This window comes from Ostrea edulis, chromosome 9 (genome assembly GCF_947568905.1).
Source record: "Ostrea edulis chromosome 9, xbOstEdul1.1, whole genome shotgun sequence".
NCBI lineage: Eukaryota > Metazoa > Mollusca > Bivalvia > Ostreida > Ostreidae > Ostrea > Ostrea edulis.
In genome coordinates, this window is record NC_079172.1 from 68258924 (window position 1) to 68283598 (window position 24675).

Sequence of the window (24675 nt, forward strand, 5' to 3'; positions counted from 1 at the left end):
TATGACAGTGACTACAATCTCTCACCTGTTTGATGACTGTGACAGTGACTACAATCTCTCACCTGTTTGATGACTGTGACAGTGACTACAATCTCTCACCTGTTTGATGGCTGTGACAGTGACTACAATCTCTCACCTGTTTGATGGCTGTGACAGTGACTACAATCTCTCACCTGTTTGATGGCTGTGACAGTCACTACAATCTCTCACCTGTTTGATGGCTGTGACAGTGACTACAATCTCTCACCTGTTTGATGACTGTGACAGTTACTACAATCTCTCACCTGTTTGATGGCTGTGACAGTCACTACAATCTCTCACCTGTTTGATGGCTGTGACAGTCACTACAAACACTAGAGGGACTATATAGATGTACCCCACTACAATCTCTCACCTGTTTGATGGCTGTGACAGTTACTACAATCTCTCACCTGTTTGATGGCTGTGACAGTCACTACAATCTCTCACCTGTTTGATGGCTGTGACAGTCACTACAAACACTAGAGGGACTATATAGATGTACCCCACTACAATCTCTCACCTGTTTGATGGCTGTGACAGTCACTACAATCTCTCACCTGTTTGATGGCTGTGACAGTGACTACAATCTCTCACCTGTTTGATGGCTGTGACAGTCACTACAATCTCTCACCTGTTTGATGGCTGTGACAGTCACTACAAACACTAGAGGGACTATATAGATGTACCCCACTACAATATCTCACCTGTTTGATGGCTGTGACAGTGACTACAATCTCTCACCTGTTTGATGGCTGTGACAGTGACTACAATCTCTCACCTGTTTGATGGCTGTGACAGTCACTACAATCTCTCACCTGTTTGATGGCTGTGACAGTCACTACAATCTCTCACCTGTTTGATGGATGTGACAGTCACTACAATCTCTCACCTGTTTGATGGCTGTGACAGTCACTACAATCTCTCACCTGTTTGATGGCTGTGACAGTCACTACAAACACTAGAGGGACTATACTGGTGGCTGGGCTCACAGGACTGTCTATTATCAACTGAAAAACAATTACATTAATTGTATAAAATATTCACATGAATTAAAACTACAGTAATCAGCATAAAATGAGTCTATTTACAAACAGCTGATGCATGATGTAATATGTTCACAACAGCAAGGCTTAACAATCACACAATGAATGTACAGAGGTATGATGTTTCACAAACTTGAAATAGCACTTTAAGTTAAGATGAAGTTAAAAGATTAACTACTTTTTATCATTATACCTCTGTAGGTTTTTGCACTATATAAATTAGAGGAATGCAAAGTATATATGGCCACTGAGTATTTTAAAAATCTTTCATCCAAATATCTGGCAGATTTAGTCCATTTCAAGAAATTCGATCACAATTTTAGATATTTTATATTCATGAAATACCAAAAGTTTGAACTAATCCTATTTTGGAAAATTGTCTTTGAGAAATGTAAGCCCCAGTGTTACAGAAATTTTTTTTCTAACAGTTATTGGAATGGAGGAGACTATGGTTGCTGAGTTGTGTGCCCCAGTGTTACAGAAAGGTGATAAGGACACATTTCATTCTGTGTGTACTCAATGTTCAGTGTGTGTTCTGTTTAACATGCCACGCTGAGTGTTTAATTGTTTCTACTGTTTATTTGTTATTTGATGTCAGTAAAAAGCTCATTGTTCTATTGTTTTGTCAATCAACTTGAAAGACAGCTACCTTTCAGAACAGTGGTTTATAAACCAATTAATGATAATTTTACCTGCCTATGAACTATTACCCAGGTAATAGGATCTACAGGTATTTTCTGCAGTGTGAAATTTTTGTGATTTGATCTGTAAATGGTAGCAAATTACATTCTGCATTTCCAATTTCTGTGGTTGCATTATACCTTATGTACTAATGTGCATGTATATAATATACTTTGCGATTGTAATTATAATTTTTGTGGATTTTTCTTATGCGCGAAATTCCGCAAAAAACAGACAACCAGAGAAAATCCCTGTTACAGAGTGTAACTTATTCAGAACTATTGCTGCACTCCGAGTTTTGATTGGCTGTCAGTGTTGGATGTCGATGCGTGTATGTCTGATCAGTCACATTTCACAAGAATTCAATGTAAACAAGACAAAGCTGTAAGGAAAGCACAGAGTCGCTACACAGGACAAAGCTGTAAGGAAAGCACAGAGTCGCTACACAGATGTTTTAGGGAATTTCTAGGAAATTTGTAATGTCAGATTTCACAATCACAGCCTTTGAAACGCTTCTCGACTGCATCAGATACAAATCAAATGAGGCCTGAATTGAAGATAAAAAATCTCAATGGTGCAGTTCATTGCTATCTATAATGACTTTGAATTGTTCAGTATAATAAAAAACTTATTAACAATAGGAATTTTATGGAGTTTTTTAAAGATTCAAACTACAGCTCAAAGCAAAGACCCACATCAGCCTATACAGGTGGAGTATCAGGGTAACTATATAAACTAGTCATCACCGGAATTACCATTTTAAAACGTAACGTTACGTTGGAAACTCCTGTCTAATTCAACCTCTAAATGTCGACACCTCCTTAGTGCTCATCTTACATTTCATATCGTCTTGTCATGAAGTTTTTAAATGATTGCCTTCTCAAATTCACCTGAAATTCTTCTGATTGGATGTAATCGGTGACTTGACTTGATGACATCTTCATATTACATAATTAGCTACTCAATTCAATTAAAATCAGATGTTGGATCCACTTGAATACTTGCAACATTAACTTTTAATCAAAGATATCTATATCAATTATTTGATGAGATCTCTACTTCCACTGGATGTATTCCGTAACTTGATTTGATGACATCGTAATATTTTAGCTACTGATAAACTCATTCTAATTAAAATCAGATGTTGGATCCACCCGAATGTTTGCAACACTAACTTTAAACTGAAGATATCTCTATCAATTATTTGATGAGATCTCTACTTCCACTGGATGTATTCTGTAACTTGATTTGATGACATCGATGACATCGTAATATTTTAGCTACTGATAACTCATTCTAATTAAAATCAGATGTTGGATCCACCCGAATGCTTGCAACACTACTTCCACTGTGGCCTGTAATACTGGAGTTCATGTTAATCTGGTGATATAAAGATGTGCACACAATGAAGAACTGGCACATCTGATACTCAGATGAAACAAACACTTATTTGTAAGTGACATTATCTAGGCACCTGTCGGAGGTTAAAAGCCAGCTGACCTCTCATTATAAGATAGAGGCTCTGACCTAATTCTCTACACAGTGTACCGGTATGTTTGCTCCTCTAGATTACACATCATGATAAACAAAAAACGTAAGTCACAATCTCAAAATCTGCTACTTGCCTTTACCTTCTAGAAGTTTGAAATTTGTCCTTTTGTATTTCAACATTGCAAATAACTTTTAAACAGGAAATGTGAAGGAAGTTACCGCTCCATAAGATTCAGATTTAGTGCAGCGAGTCATACTTATAACTTTAGAAATGGCCTTTTTTATAGGTGATATACATCTCTATGGAAAGGAAGGATCACAAACTCAGTATAGATTGTTTACAATGATATATAATACAAAGGAAGAATCACAAACTCAGTATAGATTGTTTACAATGATATATAATACAAAGGAAGAATCACAAACTCAGTATAGATTGTTTACAATGATATATAATTCAACAAAAACCAATCACACACTCACATCCATTTTGACTCATTTTCTATAAAACAGAAAAACCTGAGACTGTCATGTCTCAGTTTTCCATTAACCAGATCCAAAGCAATCCACTCCCCAAATTCTAGATCAGATCCAAAGCAATCCATTCCCCAAATTCCAGATCAGGTCTCAAACAATCCATTCCCCCAAATTCTAGATAAGATCTAAAGCAATCCTTCCTCCAGTTTCTAGATCTTCCCTCTCAAAATGCTCAACACATGGTCATTTTTAGTATTAAAAAAGTCAGTAAACTAAAAACATAATCCTACTTAACCAACACACACTATTACACAAGATAAGGGAATAATCCTATTATACACTATTACACAAGATAAGGGAATAATCCTATTATACACTGTTACACAAGATAAGGGAATAATCCTATTATACACTGTTACACAAGATAAGGGAATAATCCTATTATACACTGTTACACAAGATAAGGGAATAATCCTATTATACACTGTTACACAAGATAAGGGAATAATCCTATTATACACTGTTACACAAGATAAGGGAATAATCCTATTATACACTGTTACACAAGATAAGGGAATAATCCTATTATACACTGTTACACAAGATAAGGGAATAATCCTATTATACACTGTTACACAAGATAAGGGAATAATCCTATTATACACTGTTACACAAGATAAGGGAATAATCCTATTATACACTATTACACAAGATAAGGGAATAGAGACAACCAAACCAAAATATATACCTTCACAGAATTGCATTGAATTCATTCAAGTTTATAAAAAGAAAAAGTAAAATGTTCTAAGGTCAATTTCAAGGTCACAAGTTTGTCAAACATAGAATCATTACAAAGACCTTTTCGAATTAATTATAACGACATATAAAAGCTCTCTCTCTTTTAGTTTGAATAAATTAGTTAGATAGGATTATTTAGTTGTGTAATAAATTTAGATAGGATTATTTAGTTGTGTAATAAATTTCAATAAATACCTTCACGAAATCTCACAAATCGGGTTGGTAAAATTTTATCTTGGATTACCTTTATGGACTAGTAAATAAATAAATTTTCTAATTTTTGTTTGGTTTACGTCCCTTCAAGAATTTTTCATACTCGATAATTTTAAAGGTCTCATCTCCCATGACACAGGACCTCTGTGTAAGGACTTAACCAGTGACTTTCTCTTCTACTGCCAAGCATTTGACAAAGAAGTAGATACTACCGATTTACTCACGTTATCACCAGTGTGAGATTGACTTTACGCATGTAAGACCAATAGAATCCTTCATTAGTAAGAGTGTGGGATAGGGAAATTCCACCGAGGAGACAAGGTTCGTAGTCTGGGACGAGGCTTTGCCGAATCTTGTTCCAGAGATAGAATTTCCCTATCCCACGCGAGTAAATAATGAAGGATTATTTTTCTCACATTTTACCTAAAGTTTAGTGCATAAATTTATGAGCTTCGAGAAAATTCTAAATTATCAAAATCCTCATTTGAACTTCAATGCAAAAACTAATTAGATAGGCAGAAAGAGCATACACTACAAGTGTAAACTAAAAATCTCAAGGTTGTCCACCTGAAAGCTATACTACATTAAAATTTAAAGAAAACAATGCAAAATATTTTTACTGTATAAATAAATCTTCACCGTGTAATGCAAATCATAGAAAATATATGACGTCACAATCAAATGACGTCGCAGCAGTGTGAGACAGAAAAATCTCACATGACTGTCTTACATGGGTAAAGTCGATCTCACACTGGTGATAAAGTGAAAAAGTCTCGTCCTAAACTGGGAATCTTGTCCCCTCGATGGAATTTCCCTATCCCACACTCGTACTAATGAAGGATACTATTACCACATCTGATGTCGGACACGGATAACCTAGACCTCCCGGTCACAAAATAAATATAAAATCATAAGAGGTCCTGCAGTTGTTGCTGTAAAACTGACAGCTCCAACTGCCCGACTGGCCAGTTATCTATAGACAACTATAAAAGATGATAAAACTTGAGCAGACAAATGAACAGGAAAAGAATTATATGCCTCTAAGTCTTCAATTCCAAGTTATTACTTTTGGGATAGTTATCTCCCCTTTCTTCAAAAAATACAAAAAAAGAAATTCAATCACATTTTGCCTGCTGTCAGAACCAGTTTATTTTAGAGATTATGATAAAGAATTGATATATAAATCTACACACTAAAGCTTTCGTGATCATGTGTCTTTTACATGCCAAAAACAGGTGTTTCCCATTGATTTCAATGTTAAATTAATTGGGCAATATTTTTATAGTACATGTCATTGATTATTTTTCAAATCTCTTCTGGCAAATCATTTCCTATGTTGATGTCCTTTAATGAAAAACAAGAGAGGTTTTTTTTTTCAATTCTGACATTTAGTTTCACTCTGATGAAAAGCATGCATCGGACACTTTAATAAAATCTGTTTCCCAATGTTTACAAAATGAATATGGTACCCAACTCGACTGTCATTTTTGTGTATGTAAAAAGGTCAACTATGATTGCAAGAATATTTCATTTGGATCCTATGGAAAAATTTCAATTTGAAAGTGCATGCTTAATCAATCAATGTGGATCGCCTACCAAAATGAAATATAATACCTGTATAATTCCCACACACAGGAAATAAAAGTTGGCAATTCTTCTAAACTGTTCAAATAAATTCTTTGGTATGAAGTTCCAAACTGTGTACTGAAATCAATAAAACAATGCATAAAATTTCACAGTAAAATGTGTATTTACATACCAGTATTAATTGCACAATTGTTCATGAAAATCTTAAAGACACTTTTATTCATGCCATTTTCAATACTGTGGTGGTCAATTCATGCAGACCATATAAGATATTTAAAATTTCACTGATAAAACCTATTATCTACATATTTAGAAAAAGTCAATGAAACCCACTGTTTGTGACATCATATTTTATCTGGATCTTTGCTAATCGGCTATATCCATGACAATACAAATCACTTTATATAACTTTTTGTTTTTGATTTTCAAGGTCAAAGAATTATTACAATCAACCAAATGTTTTGTGAGATTAGGTGAGAAATTTTATGCTTGTACTAGAACCCTATAAATATTAAAGCAAATTTCTACTAAGCTACCGGTAGGAATACATTTCTTTATCAAACAAGGACAATGTATGAAACAGTGTATTAAGTCTGTATAGCATAAAGTGTTGAATAATCGTGTTAAGCAGGCACGTACAATAGACTTGGACTTGCTTGCTAATCATACTCTGATGAATGCAATAAAGTATTTTGAGAAGAGAAATAACCTGCTATGTCTGGGATTTATCAATTAAAACTCAATTCAATACTGTCAGTCATGTGTATTTAATAATTCTCTATTTATGCAATCTTGTATTTTCAGGTTTATCAGCTAATTTTTGTAAATGTTCAATTTGTTCCTTTACAACTTTATATATATTTTTGAGTAAAGCCCATCTTGCTAATGTAACACCAACATAAAGCGCTTTCATGTAAACAGAGATTCACAGCAAAAACTTAACAGCATTCACCGCTTGTTTCCCCTTTGAAAAAGATTGGTGAAAAAAAATTTCTCTTTCAAAGGAAATACAATCCCTTGAAAACCTGGATGATGTAATTCCAAGTGCTTCCAAAGCTCTCAGAATGCAAGATCTTTTAAATTTTACTTATTGGGGAAGGGAGGGAGGGGTGTTAAAATCTGCAATGATCACCACACCAATGGGGGCTCAATCTAAAAGAAATGTCTGAGAACAGATCGCACCTTTGATGAGACCACCCTGTTGTTGGGGTAGTGCTGATGTTGGTGTATGGCCACTTCTGGGCTCTCGCTGACCGGGGCTTTGTTGTCCACATAGATTGATCTGTCTGTAGGTATCTGACGTTTGAAGCAATCCTAAAAACACAAGTGAAATCAAATTATCAAAACAAAATATCAGAGGAGAAACATAAAAGTAAAATATGACCTACACCCCCTCCAGTATATTCTCTGTGTTAATGTGCAACCAACATAACATGCCTTAATTGATCACATTTCTATCTGGTTGATACCAGGCCATGGGGCATGTACAAGAATTCTGTAAAAAAAAAAAATTGGCACACATTCTACAAAGCAAAAACTCATATGCATACAATAATGAGCATGTTTTTATGATAATGAGCATACTGTTAGCTATTTGTTATATACTGTACCTCCGATTTCTTTCTTTTCATTTTCCTCAATTTTAGACAAATGCTGAAAACCCCTAAGATTCATAGACATTTAACATCCTCCTAGTAAAGGGTTAAAATGAAATCTTTCCCAGAAGGAAATGCATGTGTCAAATATCCTATTTCATAGGATCCTTCTCAATAGATTTGATCTACACTTATATATAAATACAAAATGCATTTGTATTCAATCATTCTTCTAAACTGTTAAACCTATTGCACATATCCCTGTTACAACACAGCCTGTTTGAAGACTTTGTGCATCTGGATTTTTCCATTACTCCAAAGCTTAATTTCACACAATATTAATTAACAAATTACTTACCATATCTACAGGGTCATATTAATTTTCACAAACACTACTGTAACATTTAAAAGAGATAGATGCAAATACTCCATTACATCCATGTCACAGGTAAAATCTCCATCATACTGCAGTGTCACAGGTAAAAAAAGCCGATCGAACACAGCAAGTATATATAGATATACATTTTCTGATGGTTGGTAAAATTTTTACGACACATGATTGAATGAGATTTAGCCAACACTAAGCATTAAATCTTCACGAGTGCTCTATGTAAAACCCAGAACAAACACTGTATGATGTGTACACATGTATCTATGACCATCCCAGGATGAGGTAGTTTGAATTGACTGACAGAACGAAGATTGTATTTACAATTGTACTGAGTATACATCCTAATATAACTTAAATCAATCATTCAACAAAAACAAAAAGCAGATTAACTGAGTTGTCTAAATATTTGTTTATTCATAAGACATAGACATATTTCATTTACTTCTTTAACAAGTGGTAACACCCATCAATCATTTGAAGAGTCTCTTCATTTTAACCTCCTCCATTTTAAACTTTGACACTTGCATGCTTATGATTTTTACTGATAACTTTAGGACCGATGATGATATATATTTTTACTGACAATTTTGCAGGTTGTCTTTAACTGTGAGTTGAGTATAGTTAATTATCATCAAGACTGGCACCCCCTAATTCACAGTCTAAAATTCTTAAAATTTTTCTCTCCAAGCTTTCTTAATTTAATTACCCCATTTTCTTAGCTAGCCAAATGAAATGTCAAAACCCTGAAAAAGCTGGAAATACACAATTAAGACACTCTGGTCTAATCTATTCCTACTCTATTACAAAGCAGCCCTTGATATTTACAAGGTCTTCAGCTTATTTTGTAATTAGTCCTGATTTAAGATGTTTCCAGAGGCTTTAGGATGACAGCTGTGTAAGATATGATTACTGCTGAAACTCTACACTGACTACTGCTCACATCAGTAGTAGACAAGGCTTTAGTATATAGGTTTATAAAGGCTTTACAATGACAGCTGTGTAAGATATGATTACTACTGAAACTCTACACTGACTACTGCTCACATCAGTAGTAGACAAGGCTTTGCCTCAGTGTGAGCTATCACTTTATTACAGGACTCCCATTAAACATGCATCTACACATCAATTTATGTTCTAAACAATACAAATTAGTTTTATACCCATTACAGATCGTTTCTGTAAAAAGCAGCAATAATAGATTGGATAAGATACGGGGAGACTTATTGTAACATCTGAAATTGTTAGCATTCTTTTTCTTAGGAGGGTAAATAATATCCGAGCAATTGTGTATTGTTTTATGAAGACTGACAACCTGTCAAACAAGAAATCGCTGTAGAAAACTCCTCATTCATAATCCTGTAGCTACACACCAGAACCCATCCTGCACAGGCAGGCATTGATTTTAACGGAAATGCTCCCTAAATGCGAGTTTAAAATTTAAATTGTGATTTAAAAATTGACTAGTGGTTGCAAACTTGTCAATATTTTCCTGCTTTATCGCCTGATTCTGAAGTTTGTGGTGATGGTGTCTTGTCTGGAGCATTGAAACCTTTCTTACATGTGACCTATTTAAGAAGTAAACACAAAAATAAATAACTGATGATTCCAAAAATGAACTGTTGCAATATTTAAGTACTTTAAAAATGGGGAGAATTTAAGATCTGATAAAAAGACATTTCTATCTGTTAGAAGTGCAGAATTTGTCAGTCTCATTATTTGTCTAATGATTATTACCATCAACATCTTGATGTACATTGAAATGTCTTGACCTGATAGCCTACCAGATTTCAAACCATGCCATGCTGTTAACAGGTGGTGGACCTCTGGACAGATACTAAAGCTGTACTAACACTAAGCTGTACTAACACTACCCTGTACTAACACTAAGCTTACTAAAACTAAGCTGTACTAACACTAAGTTGTACTAAAACTAAGCTGTACTAACACTTATAAAGCTGTACTAACACTAAGCTGTACTAACACTAAACTGTACTAACATTAAGTTATACTAACACTTATAAAGCTGTACTAACATTAAGCTGTACTAACATTAAGCTGTACTAACATTAAGCTGTACTAACACTTATAAAGCTGTACTAACATTAAGCTGTACTAACATTAAGTTATACTAACACTTATAAAGCTGTACTAACATTAAGTTGTACTAACACTAAGCTGTACTAACACTAAGTTATACTAACACTAAGCTGTACTAACATTAAGTTGTACTAACACTAAGCTGTATGAACACTTATAAAGCTGTACTAACACTAAGCTGTACTAACACTAAACTGTACTAACACTGAGTTACATTTACTAACACTAAGCTGTACTAACACTAAGCTGTACTAACACTAAGTTGTACTAACACTAAGTTGTACTAACACTATGCTGTACTAACACTAAGTTGTACTAACACTATGCTGTACTAACACTAAGTTGTACTAACACTAAGCTGTACTAACTCTAAGCTGTACTAACACTAAGCTGTACTAACACTAAGTTATACTAACACTAAGTTGTACTAACACTAAGCTGTACTAACACTAAGTTGTACTAACACTAAGTTGTACTAACACTAAGTTGCACTAACACTAAGCTGTACTAACACTATGCTGTACTAACACTAAGTTGTACTAACATTAAGTTGTACTAACACTATGCTGTACTAACACTAAGTTGTACTAACACTAAGTTGCACTAACACTAAGCTGTACTAACACTATGCTGTACTAACACTAAGTTGTACTAACATTAAGTTGCACTAACACTAAGTTGTACTAACACTATGCTGTACTAACACTATGCTGTACTAACACTAAGTTGTACTAACATTAAGTTGTACTAACATTAAGTTGTACTAACATTAAGTTGCACTAACACTAAGCTGTACTAACACTATGCTGTACTAACACAAAGCTGTACTAACATTAAGTTGCACTAACACTAAGTTGTACTAACACTATGCTGTACTAACACTACCCTGTACTAACACTAAGCTTACTAAAACTAAGTTGTACTAACACTAAGTTGCACTAACACTAAGCTGTACTAACACTATGCTGTACTAACACTAAGTTGTACTAACACTAAGTTGTACTAACACTATGCTGTACTAACACTAAGTTGTACTAACACTAAGTTGTACTAACACTAAGTTATACTAACACTAAGTTGTACTAACACTAAGCTGTACTACAACTAAGTTGCACTAACACTAAGTTGTATTAACACTATGTTGTAATAACACTAGCCTGTAGGCCCTGTACTAACACTAAGCTATACTAACACAAAGCTGTACTAACACTAAGTTGTACTAACACTAAGTTGTACTAACACTAAGCTATATTAACACTAAGTTGCACTAACACTAAGCTGTACTAAAACTAAGTTGTACTAACACTAAGTTGCACTAACACTAAGCTGTACTAACACTATGCTGTACTAACACAAAGCTGTACTAACATTAAGTTGCACTAACACTAAGTTGTACTAACACTATGCTGTACTAACACTACCCTGTACTAACACTAAGCTTACTAAAACTAAGTTGTACTAACACTAAGTTGCACTAACACTAAGTTGTACTAACACTATGCTGTACTAACACTAAGTTGTACTAACACTAAGTTGTACTAACACTAAGTTATACTAACACTAAGTTGTACTAACACTAAGCTGTACTACAACTAAGTTGCCCTAACACTAAGTTGTATTAACACTATGTTGTAATAACACTAAGCTGTAATAACACTAGCCTGTAGGCCCTGTACTAACACTAAGCTATACTAACACAAAGCTGTACTAACACTAAGTTGTACTAACACTAAGTTGTACTAACACTAAGTTGTACTAACACTAAGTTATTCTAACACTAAGTTGTACTAACACTAAGTTATACTAACACTAAGTTATACTAACACTAAGCTGTACTAACACTAAGCTGTACTAAAACTAAGTTGCACTAACACTAAGTTGTACCAACACTATGCTGTAATAACACTAAGTTGTACTAACACTAAGCTATATTAACACTAAGTTGTACTAACACTATGCTGTATTAAAAAATTAACTTCAAAAAAAGTAGTCAAAATTCAATCTTGCTAATTGAAATTTTTGTACAATGAAATCAGTTCTTTTTTCTTTGTGCATACACTCTTAATTGATTTATCATAAAACTATGTCAAAGTTTTTGACATTATAATTTATCTTAATCATGGTGTTGTAATCTTTTGGCTGATGACGAGCTGATGGTGTCCTGTGAAATGCATGTACATTCAGCTCGCTCTAGAGCATGCAAATTATAAACACGATTTTGGGATCCAGGTTTCATGTAAATACTTCATGTATCCTGTGTAGAAATATTTTCATTCCACTTACTTAAAAAAGATCTTTATTTGTACAACAACCAAAAAAAATGTTAATTTCAAATTATTTAAAATCATGTCCATACCCCTTTAATAAGCTTTATTCTGATTTTAAATGTTCTGCTAAAGCAGCTTTGCCTCCGGAAATATGCTTCCTCTCGGGGAACTCGAATCTTGAAGACTCTTCTGATGATAAGATTACGAGATCTATACCTGGTCAGGTAATTACGAGATCTATACCTGGTCAGGTAATTACGAGATCTATACCTGGTCAGGTATTTACGGGATTTATACCTGGTTGGGTATTTACAAGATATATACCTGGTCAGGTAATTACGAGATCTATACCTGGTCAGGTAACTACGAGATCTATACCTAGTCGGGTAATTACGAGATCTATACCTGGTCGGGTAATTACGAGATCTATACCTGGTCGGGTAATTACAAGATCTATACCTGGTCGGGTAATTACAAGATATATAACTGGTCGGGTAATTACAAGATTTATATATACCTGGTCGGGTAATTACAAGATCTATACCTGGTCGGGTAATTACGAGATCTATACCGGGTCGAGTAATTATGAGATCTTTACCTGGTCGGGTATTTACGAGATCTATAGCGGGTCGGGTAATTACGAGATCTATACCGGGTCGGGTAATTATGATATCTTTACCTGCTCGGGTATTTATGAGATCTATACTGGTCCGGTATTTACGAGATCTATACTGGTCAGGTATTTACGAGATCTATACCATGGCAGGTAATTGCGAGATCTATACCAGGTCGGGTAACTACGAGATCTATACTGGGTCGGTAATTACGAGATCTATACCGGGTCGGTAATTACGAGATCTATACTGGGTATATCAAATTTCATTATCAAAGGCATTGTCATGTACCATGAGCAAAATTTGTTGTTTTAATTTCGCATCTCTGCCTTTTTTAAATTGTGTTACTAACATAAGTAGGCACATATTTCTCGTTATTTTATGCATTCCTATTTTACGTATTATCTGTCTGTACATTAAGTCTGTCTGTAATATATGTTTAGTATGGGACTAAGGCGTTAATTAGTTTATGTAACAAATTGTGCAGTCCTGTATAAATTATCATTACCACAGACACAAAAAGAGAGAGAATCTATAAATACAGTCAGGCTCATAAACCATTATAATATCCTTGTTACCCCATCATGAGAGAATAATCAACACAAACATAATTAAAACCGATTACTTTAATCTCTAGAATTCTCTATCTTTAATCAGGCTGATCAGCAATATCTCTAGAATTCCCTATCTTTAATCATCAGACTAAACAGCAACATCTCTATCTTTAATCAGACTGAACAGGAATATCTCTAGAATTCTCTATCTTTAATCAGACTGAACAGCAATATCTCTAGAATTCTCTAACTTTAATCAGACTGAACAGTAAAATCTCTAGAATTCTCTATCTTTAATCAGATGGATCAGCAATATCTCTAGAATTCTCTATCTTTAATCAGCCTGAACAGCAATATTTCTAGAATTCTCTATCTTTAATCAGACTGATCAGCAATATTTCTAGAATTCTCTATCTTTAATCAGATGGATCAGCAATATCTCTAGAATTCTATATCTTTAAAGGGACTGATTCACGATTTTCCTCCAAATTTTGTTTTTTACTTCTAATGATAAAAATCTACTGTCTAATATGTTTAAAAGATTTCACATAAAAATTGAAGTTATACATTATCACATTAGCTCATTTTAGAGAGTTTATTATTTGTTTTGTAAACAAAGATTGTGGTACATTATTGTTTACGAAATTGTCAAAAGAAATGGACATTGATCAAAGTTTATCATACCTTTCACATTTCAACCATTCTTTAGGTAAAATGTGCCATCTAAAAGTTAAAATTTGTGACTCTGCAGAATTAAGATGCTTTATATTACAAAATTATTGTTTCACCGGTTTGTTTGTATACATAAAAAGACTCGAGTCTTTGTTTACATAACACAGATTTAAGGCTAAAATATTGCTTTTATTCTTGCATTCAGAAAGTCAAAATTTTAGTTGTCAACATTAAATGAGTTAAACTTTTAATGTTTAACATCAAAAATGAAAAATATTTTTCTCAAAAATCGTGAACCAGTCCCTTTAATCAGATGGATCAGCAATATATCTCTAGAATTCTCTATCTTTAATCAGACTGATCAGCAATATCTCTAGAATTCTCTGTCTTTAATCAGACTGATCAGCAAAATCTCTAGAATTCTCTGTCTTTAATCAGACTGATCAGCAATATCTCTAGAATTCTCATTGGAAAAAATCCCCATAGAGCTACAATCCTACACTATCCCTTGTTACCATGACCCCTTGTTACTATCCCCGGTCTTGAGTGAAGTAATCAAGGTTTGATATCTAGTTGTATTGTCGATAATCCTACTGGGAACCAATCATGATCATATTTCAAAATGACTTCTTTCAGCTTGTGCAATGTGTTGTCTGATCATAAAAAACTCACGTTTATCAAGTTTGTGGCAGATAAAACATTTAGAACTACTGGTAAACACCTTGTTGATGTTGCCACAGTGAAGTAATATTTCATGTGATATCAGAATTCCCAGCTTAGTGTTACCCAGTACATCAGTATATCATCGTTATCTTTATTTTTTTTAATGATTAGATTTTGTCAGGTATAATAGGCGACAAATATTAAAATGTAATAATTCTAAGAGCTTATTCCTAACATGATAAATAAAGGAATAATTGTTGTATAGCTTTAAAACCAGTGAATGTTTTATTGTAATTGGTGTTCATGAAGTAACTCCTTGGCGCTGGTGAATATTTTGAGGTAAGGTCTTACAAGATGATATTTATAGTACCTGTAACGTGCTTCTCGTGGGAGCTATAGTAAATAGGTTCCAAATTTAGACATTTCTGTTATAACGATCACCATCCCCCTCCCAAAAGTCCCTGTGTCTGAAATCCACGACTGCAGTTAAACCTCCTCCCATGATCCCATCCCTCAAATTTCTAGATCCACACCTATAATATCTTATAGGTAAGCTGTTAGATAAATTATGTATACTAGTATCATACAGCCCGTTTAAATCTAGTGTTACCTTTGCTTGTTCTCAGTGTTGAATTGCTTGCAGAGTGAAATGATTGATTGACACCTGCTTTTGATTGCCAGCATCAATTTTATTCATATGACATATACAGCAGCAGACTCTGTTTAGATGATTAAATGATTAATAATTAATACAGGCAACGATACCATTTATTATAAATGTGAGGCCCCACCTTGAATGCGAAGCTCACAGTATGAACCTTGAATCTACACTTTAATACATGAGGATGCTTGCATATTTTTGTTTGAAATATTGCACTATTGTGATTCTTGAGAACTGTTTTTTTAGGACTCCATGAGTCTATTGATTTCAACCTGTTAAGCCCCTATTGTAGCCCCACCCTAATTGCAGCAGGGGTCAAGGTATGAACAAACTTAGATCAGTCTATATAAGAATACAATTCTTGTATACCATTATTAGACATTCTAATTTTTGAATACATGCATGTGCCTCTTTCAAAACCTCTGTGATATTTTTTGCAGTTCTCTGTAAAGTCCTTCACATGAAATCATGGGGGGGGGGGGGGGGGGGGGAGGTTATCTACCACCAGAGACTATTCAGACTGTCAAATCTTTAAAAAAAAAAAGCACATACTAACAGGCTTTTGTCCATTATGTTCGAAAAAATGATATTATGTATGTTTTTTTTAACAAGAGTAAATGTAGCTATGCCATTTCTACCTTTGATGCACATCCAAATAACAAATTTATGTTAGTTGTACATGTCAGGGAAACATTTTGTCCAGAAATCGTTTACCTTTGATGCACATCTAGTAAACAAAATGTTAGTTGTACATGCATGTCAAGAAAATATTTTGTCTAGAAATCATTTTAGTTCTAACAAAACACAAAAAGTATTTAAATTACATACACGTGTATAAATACAAGTTCTTGTCTTGTAAAGCATCTAGTATTGTTTATTAGTTCAACATTGGTCATCAATAAACAGACTGATTTTCGTTTTACCTTATAAAACCTGTAGCATTTTCTCATTATTCAATGTCGCCCAGAAATTAAAATTTGTCAGTGAATATAAATAAATCTGTCATGTACACCAAATTAATCAGCTGATCAAAGATACAGACATACCACAGCCATTTAAAAAATGGGCTGGGTTGCTTTGTTTTTTGGATTATTTTGGAGGGTTTAAATGTTTTCGGGTGTGTGTCTGAGATTTAAAGGTGTAAGGAAATTTGTACACCATGAGATAAGTGTGGAATGGTACTTCTGAAACCATTCGCCTTTTACCACCCCCTCCTATCCCCGGCATGAGTCATCGCATGTAAACAAACCTGAATCCATGTTACATAATATTTCTAATTCTATATGAATTTGTGCTTATAAATTAAGACTTTAAAATATTTTCTATACACATTCTTATGAACAATTTGTGGCCCCAACATGACCTTCTCAGAAAGTGGTCAATCAAGTTTTCATCTTATCAGGAAGCTCTCATACAGGTCCGGCTTTTCCAAGCACCCCACCCTATTTGTACTTATATTTTTAACTTATCTCCTCTAAAGATCTGACAACACAATCCTTCATTTGGACAATTTGAATTCCGATTTACCAAAGCATGCTTTGTGGCAAGTTTGTTTGAAATTGGCCCAGTGGTTCTTGAGAAGAGGTTGAGAATATAAAAAGTTGACCAACAGATTAGATCTACTAACAAATTTCAGCTCACTTGAGATTTCAGCACTGGTGAGCTAAATAATATAAAGAATATGTTCTCACGTAAAAGAACTACATTGCATATCTGAAAACGTGTTTTTTCAGTGAAACGTGTAGTGAACAAATATATGTTACAAGACTTGGCCACGTACTATTTACATATATGCATATGTGTAAATAAATATTGAGAAAATTCGAACTGTACACACCCATCGTCGTCTTGCCGTATCCATCTTTGAATATACAGTTCAGTTAGAGATAATCCATTCTAGTACAATTATGTCATTCTGTCCACACATTTTACAAACATCTTCAGTGCCCACTTTCTTTTTCCACCTGCACCTCACCTGCCGGCGCCATTTGATTCCGACTCATGTGATTATCCTTTGGCGCCAGTGATAACACGCGAAAAGTTCCGAACCAGGGCACCTATTCACAAAATATCTTACGACTAAGATCAAAATTTACAAACACCGTAATTTCCTTATTTTTCATTTCTTGTAGACTTTCTTAATTAATATGTAAAGTACATCCATGGTTTATAAAAGTTGAATACATACTTATGACCTTGTGATCAGTATTTGATTATCAAACAGAATTCTTTTTTCCATCTTAGTCGTAAGATATTTTGTGAATAAGGGCCAAGGGGTCTGTTCTTATCAAATGCTACCTGTTTGACAGTTTGATCGTTTGGGAATTTGGTGCCTCTAAACTATTGTTTATGTGGGAAACGTATTTTTGATTTCTGCATGCTACATTAAAGGAGAATTAAGGAATCTAAACGAAAAACTGGGATCGCAGTGCTTGTTATTGAGCTACAGTGTTATAAACTTTTAACATTTTTGCACTTAAAATTGACTCAAGATTTATTCAATTAAACTTGATATTTCTGTTGGTGTCGGCACAACATAAATCAATCGTTACATAAAATAGACTTCTAACAATACAGATTTTAAAAAAGTTTAATACAAGTAATGGAAATAAATAAATTTTACCTTTTGCACTTAGATCTATGCAGAAAAAAAATCGATATCAAATTTGAGAGTTTGAAAGACTGTCATTTTCTAGAATTTCTCTTATTTTTCAAGGTCTAGTCTTAAAATTTAAAATGGAGATAAAGAAGTGGGTATTAGAGATCAAATTTTTAAATTATTATAACGGAAATGCTGAATTTTTACTATGCAAAATTTTCGAGTAAATTAATTTAAGTACTATTAGTGAAAATTAGAAAATGGTGAATTTAAAAAAAAAAAAAAAAAAATTTCATGCCACCACTGGGACATTAAATATTCAAGTTCACATTTAAACCTCACTTTTCAACAAATATGCTGTATAGTGGCGGGTCCAGAAGAGGACATCCCCCCCCCCTCCTCTTGAGAAATGTTTCCTTAAAAAGGGTAAGAATAATGCATTTTGATGGTGGACCATCCCCTTGAAAACCAATATTAATGGTAGAACCACCCCTCTCAAAAAATCCTTGATCCGCTTCTGTTATATACATGTACAGTAGTAAATCTTCCTATGGAGATCCGGTTTAGAATAGATCTTCAGTACCCATTAATGGGTCGGTCCTTTGGATGAGACCGCAAAAACCGAGGTCCCGTGTCACAGCAGGTGTGTCAATCAATCCTCAGCTTGTCAAATACACGTGAAGTTTTAAATATAAAAAATGTAGAAACTACAACAAAAATTCAAAAAGTGATCTAATTGATATGAAATTCCTGTTTATATACCTGTAGTTCGCTCGCAGTACCTCACAACATACAAATCTTCGGCTGCATTGTTCATCTCTACCGCATTTACTGACATTACTCTCGTTTACTCTCTATACTTGTGAGGCAATTTCTGCTATCATTGTTCATCTCTGTCGTTTATAACCTTTCCTCTTTGTGTATGTCTGACAATCTACAATGTATTTCTGGATACCAAAATATTATCCCACATACTGCTTTACATGAGGAAATTTGTTGCGCTAATCCTTGATCCGCTTCTGTTATATACATGTACAGTAGTAAATCTTCCTATGGAGATCCGGTTTAGAATAGATCTTCAGTACCCATTAATGGGTCGGTCCTTTGGATGAGACCGCAAAAACCGAGGTCCCGTGTCACAGCAGGTGTGTCAATCAATCCTCAGCTTGTCAAATACACGTGAAGTTTTAAATATAAAAAATGTAGAAACTACAACAAAAATTCAAAAAGTGATCTAATTGATATGAAATTCCTGTTTATGATACCTGTAGTTCGCTCGCAGTACCTCACAACATACAAATCTTCGGCTGCATTGTTCATCTCTACCGCATTTACTGACATTACTCTCGTTTACTCTCTATACTTGTGAGGCAATTTCTGCTATCATTGTTCATCTCTGTCGTTTATAACCTTTCCTCTTTTTGTATGTCTGACAATCTACAATGTATTTCTGGATACCAAAATATTATCCCACATACTGCTTTACATGAGGAAATTTGTTGCGCTAATCCCCCCCCCCCCCCCCCCCCCCCCCCCCCCCCCCCAAGCAGTATGGGGCTTTGTGATATCAGAAAATCGAATATTTGATATCACAAAGTAATTTTATGATTATCAGACAATGGTGTTTGATATCAAACAACAGTCTTTATTTTTCGATATGAACGATTCGCTGGTAGCGGGAAAACAAGTTATTAATGACACTATAATTTGAAGAAAGGCAAGCTTAAGTTCGTTGAATTCAATTGACAAGCAAATCTCTCTAACAGCTGTAGTAACCAGTGGTTTGTTCTCCTTTTCTACATTGAATAGCATACATGAGTATAATTGATATAATATCTGTGCACATATTCATAACTTGTTACTCTATATTGAATAGCTATGTGGGGTTTTTCAAGGTCAAGGAAGAAGTGTAAATACTGACAGTTTTCTCTGCTGGATTTCTGGTATCCACAAGAAATCACCTTTTCATTCATTTCTTCTTTTTCTTCTTCTTCTTAGTGAAATCATCTTACCTTTCTAAACATTTTAAGCAATCCCTGAAAATTATCATTTTATTATATCAGAAAAAGCATTTTATCTATTGATATTTTTAAAAATCGATTATGTGTTATTGATATGATGTATTCAATTAAATAAAAGATATGTAGATTCTTTTGTGAAATGAAAATTTTAAAGCAATGCGGAAGTTGATAAGCTCGAATGTAGTCCTTGCATGCATGGTGACCATTCGCGACAAACAAGATCCATACCCGGAAATAGCCATAATTTCTTAGGGTAGTGTTTTTAAAGTTTATCGATGGTCGGTGGATTTAGGGGTGGTGTGGGTGTTTACTCTTTTAATTGTACAATTTCATATTGTTTGTTTTGTTATTTCTTGTGAAGGAATACATACAGGTAGCAATATTTTGTCATTAATAAATTCTATGCTGGTCCAATTTATGAAAGATTTCCAACAGAATTTAAAATATCGATTACAGAGAGAGAGAGAGAGAGAGAGAGAGAGAGAGGTCACATGTACAGAATACAAAACCCTAAAGTAAATTTCAATTTATCTATTGATTCACCAAACATGCTGACATATAACCGTGTTACGTAATGTGATAATAAACAATCTAAATTTTATATTCCTGTCTATTAATCGTGCACTGTACGTTAAGGAGGGCTTGGCTCATCTTCCTCACATAATCAAAAGTAAGAATTCCATTTATTTAGCTCAAAATACTTGAGCCAAGTTAGTTTGGTATTGGCTCAGTTACTCTGAAGAAGACGTGATTAATTAACAAAGACACTTTGTATGGAGATTCTATATTAATCGGACATCTTCACAGTACATGTATAAATAAATCTGTAAAGTCAAACTATGTACTTGTACATCAAGCATCGTTGCACTATAATTTAGAGTGTAGTTCAAAGCCAGCATCATAAGCGTTTAGCACGAACTACAATGACACGATTAATACTATACGGTGATTTTCATTTGATACATTATCATCATAATTTTTCTTTATATCTTTATATATAGAGCACTCATATAAAAAAAAATGTACACATTCGTCTTCAACAATTCGCACAACTTGTCTACAAATAAATATTAATGATGTATAAACTATTGAAGAGACATCACATTATTTCGTCATTCTGTCTACAAAGAGATTTGTGTGACCAATTTCATTTTATTGTCATAGAACCAATATCCAATTTTCTTTTCATGTTTCCTTTTTGTTTTTCCTATTTTGTATCTTCTGATTAAAGTATAAACTATTTATTGATTCCATACAATAATAGTAGAATTGATTACAAGCTGCCATGTCATAAATTACCTATATTGTTGCAATGTTCAAATCATTATATCTTTTGTGTAACATTGTATTTATATATATTCTAATTGTTTGTATGACCTTGTACCTTCTACGGAGAGGACTTATATAGGCAGTGCCTGCTGTCCAATCCTATTATGAATTATCATAATACAATGCTGTTTAAATTAAATAGAGACATTACCCAAAATGACATCGGCAAGTCGTTGTTTCTGTGTAATAATAACATAAATTCGAGATTTTTAATTTTGTTGCTAGTTTTTAAAAATTAAAACGTATTGACACGTAAAAAAAAAAACCCACCAAAAAACAAAGTTCACGTAAACTGATGGTTTAGGTGAGTTAAGTTCTGTTAGCAAAATATGTATGACAATCAAAATGAATGCTTTTTAAGATTTTGGTCTTAGTCGTAAGTTCCTGTGTAACACGCAGCTGGCGGCACCGTGCTTCATATGAAGATTTAAATGTCCATTACGGTTGACAAACTTTTGCAGATCATCAATAACAAAAGGCCCATAACTACAGCATTCACCCCAGCCACATTAACCCTGTCGTTCTTCCAAAGAAAAAAATAAAAGATTTTTTTTTTATCCTCTTCATTCTCACAAAATATTTGACACCATATTATGATCCCATTCCAACATTTGTTACCCTTTATTTTTCTAAGAAAATTTTCGAAACAATATCATGACCCCCCCCCCTCCCCACTTCCCTATGTATTGCAAAATAAAACCTTTGTTCCCCTAATGTGTATAGAGCGCGGGAAATTAACATAAACTCAAACAGTTGAAGATATATTTAATCATTTGAAGATATTATTAATTAATTTGATGTGCGCAATCATTCAATTGAAGCGGTCTCTTTAAATAATTGAATCGTTTATAGCATAAATCATATTCTGCTGAATTGACGAGTGCTATAATTGAATTGTTAATGCTCTCTTTAAATGTATTGATGATATCAACAATTAATTGAATTGATGCACACTACAATTCAAATAAAGAGAACAGTAATTCAATTATTGCGCGCATCAATTCAATTAAGGGAGAATGCTACACCAGAGAAATATAATGTTGATGAAAAGTGGATAATCTGAACAATACCTTGAAATTGAAAACGTTCTATTTACTTTATATAGTAAAAAAAAAAAGCAATTTCAGTAGAAAGTAAGTTGAAAAAAAAAACAAAAAACCAACATTCTAGCTGGATTCGAACCCACCATCTACAGCTCAGCAGTTGACGTGCTGACCTACTTATCTATGCAACTAATTGTAAAAGGAATAGATATATTGCCGATATTTATATTTTCACGAATGTTTTAAAAGGAAGTCAGCCATTATAATGATGTAATATACATCCGTAATTATTGCACTCTTCAATTAAATTAATGCGAGCATGAAATCAATTATTGATTTCATCAATGGAATTAATGTGTGCCTTAATTCACTTATTTCACGCAATAATTAAATTAATGCGCGCATTAATTCCATTGATGAGAGCAATAATTGAATTGATGATATCTTACCAAGATTAAAGATATATATATCTTCAATTATTTGAATTCATGTTAATTTGGCGCTTCATATGTGCAACCCCCCCCCCCCCCACCCCCCCCAATGGTTTAGACAAAACTAGACCTCCTGGGGATGTTAGAATATCATGAATAATCATAGACCTGCTGTTGAGAGGATTTTCATTTCCCAAGTAATACATTAATCCTCTACTGTAGCACCAACCTACCGGGGGACAGGATTGGAAGTATCCACATCAGTTTCCAACTTCTCTGGCCCAGTGGGTATTAAGATTTTTAAAATACCCTACCCTATTTTTTGCTTTTTCTTGATTATTTCCCTCTTGGATGATAAAATAACCCCTCACTTGAACAAACTTGAATCCCATTCATCCAAGACTATTTTGTGCAAAGTTTGGTCAAAATTAGCCCACTAGTTCTGGAGAAGTTGAGATTGGTAAAAGTTTACAGTAATGGCGAGAGACAACAGATTTCGATCAGACTTGAAAAGCTCCCTTGAGCCTTTAGCTCCTGTAAGCCAAAAACGTACCATGTATTTTGCAAGACTTATTTCTGTGAAAAACATTTTGTGCAAATAAATAAATGTCAATAATGTTTTTATCAGATTTTTGTTTGTTTGCAAATTCATCCAATCACGAATTTTTCACTCATATTAAGATATCACCAGATGTAGGTAGAGTGCCCTAGATTCAGACCCCTTCACGGCGCTCACTATGTCAAAGACAATGATGTTCATATTCAGACCCCTTCACGGCGCTCAGGAGCGAATCAACGAGCATGCTTTAACGTGCACCTGCCGCGACATGGGACCTCCATTTCCAAGGTCTCATCCAAAAGGCCCACAACTCTAACATCTAAATGTGGAGAGTTTGGTGAAAAAGGAATTGTTTCCCCATGTTTTAAGTGGTCGAGGCACGAGCAAGGCGTCCCAGTCATGACATGAACACTGTACTGACTGAGGCATCGTGACCGATATTATCATCCTAATCCAGTATTGTGACAATACAACTTCAAAAACAATGACACCTGTATCAGATTGCATAAGTCCTCCTAGTCTGGTATTGTACCGTGATAACACTATGTCAAAAATAATGATGTTCAAATCGGATTTTATTTCCATATGAAATATTTTATTACAAAAAGTACCTTGTACAAAAAGTCATCCAACATTGCACTCCTGCAAAGTTATAAATGAAAGACAAACATGTCACAATTCTTGATCAGTCTGTTGTATTAATTTAAACAGTATTTTATTATGAAAATTCACAATAGGACTGGACAGCAGGCACTGCCTATATAAGTCCTCTCCATGACGGTCTGCTGTATAATGAGGCAACATAAATCCAGTGTTGAACTGCATTAAACTTAAGTAATGGAACTTTGAACATTTTTTGAAAAACAAA

At 34.0% G+C, this 24675-nt stretch overlaps 2 protein-coding genes across 19 annotated transcripts in view; both read right to left on the bottom strand.

Moving 5' to 3' along the window:
- LOC125657739 (phospholipid-transporting ATPase IF-like) overlaps positions 1 to 17842 on the bottom strand; it is a 65508-nt gene extending 47666 nt beyond the window's left edge. For 15 of the 16 annotated variants that reach the window (XM_056150428.1, XM_056150427.1, XM_056150423.1 and 12 more), the window contains exons 1-4: positions 17663 to 17842; positions 7494 to 7625; positions 6339 to 6428; positions 948 to 1028 (exon numbers count right to left, since the gene is read on the bottom strand). In XM_056150428.1, the coding sequence (XP_056006403.1) occupies positions 948 to 1028; positions 6339 to 6428; positions 7494 to 7625; positions 17663 to 17686 (327 nt within the window). In that variant the 5' untranslated portion in view covers positions 17687 to 17842. Of the gene's footprint in view, positions 1 to 947; positions 1029 to 6338; positions 6429 to 7493; positions 7626 to 7921; positions 8560 to 17662 lie in introns of those variants that run through there. The other variant, XM_056150429.1, reaches the window with a different exon arrangement.
- Positions 17843 to 24364: 6522 nt separating this feature from the next.
- Positions 24365 to 24675, bottom strand: part of LOC125659858 (uncharacterized) — a 10516-nt gene continuing 10205 nt past the window's right edge. For all 3 annotated transcript variants that reach the window (XM_048891649.2, XM_048891651.2, XM_048891650.2), the window contains one exon: positions 24365 to 24675. This exon is cut by the window's right edge. The gene's annotated coding sequence lies outside the window, so the exon portion shown is untranslated.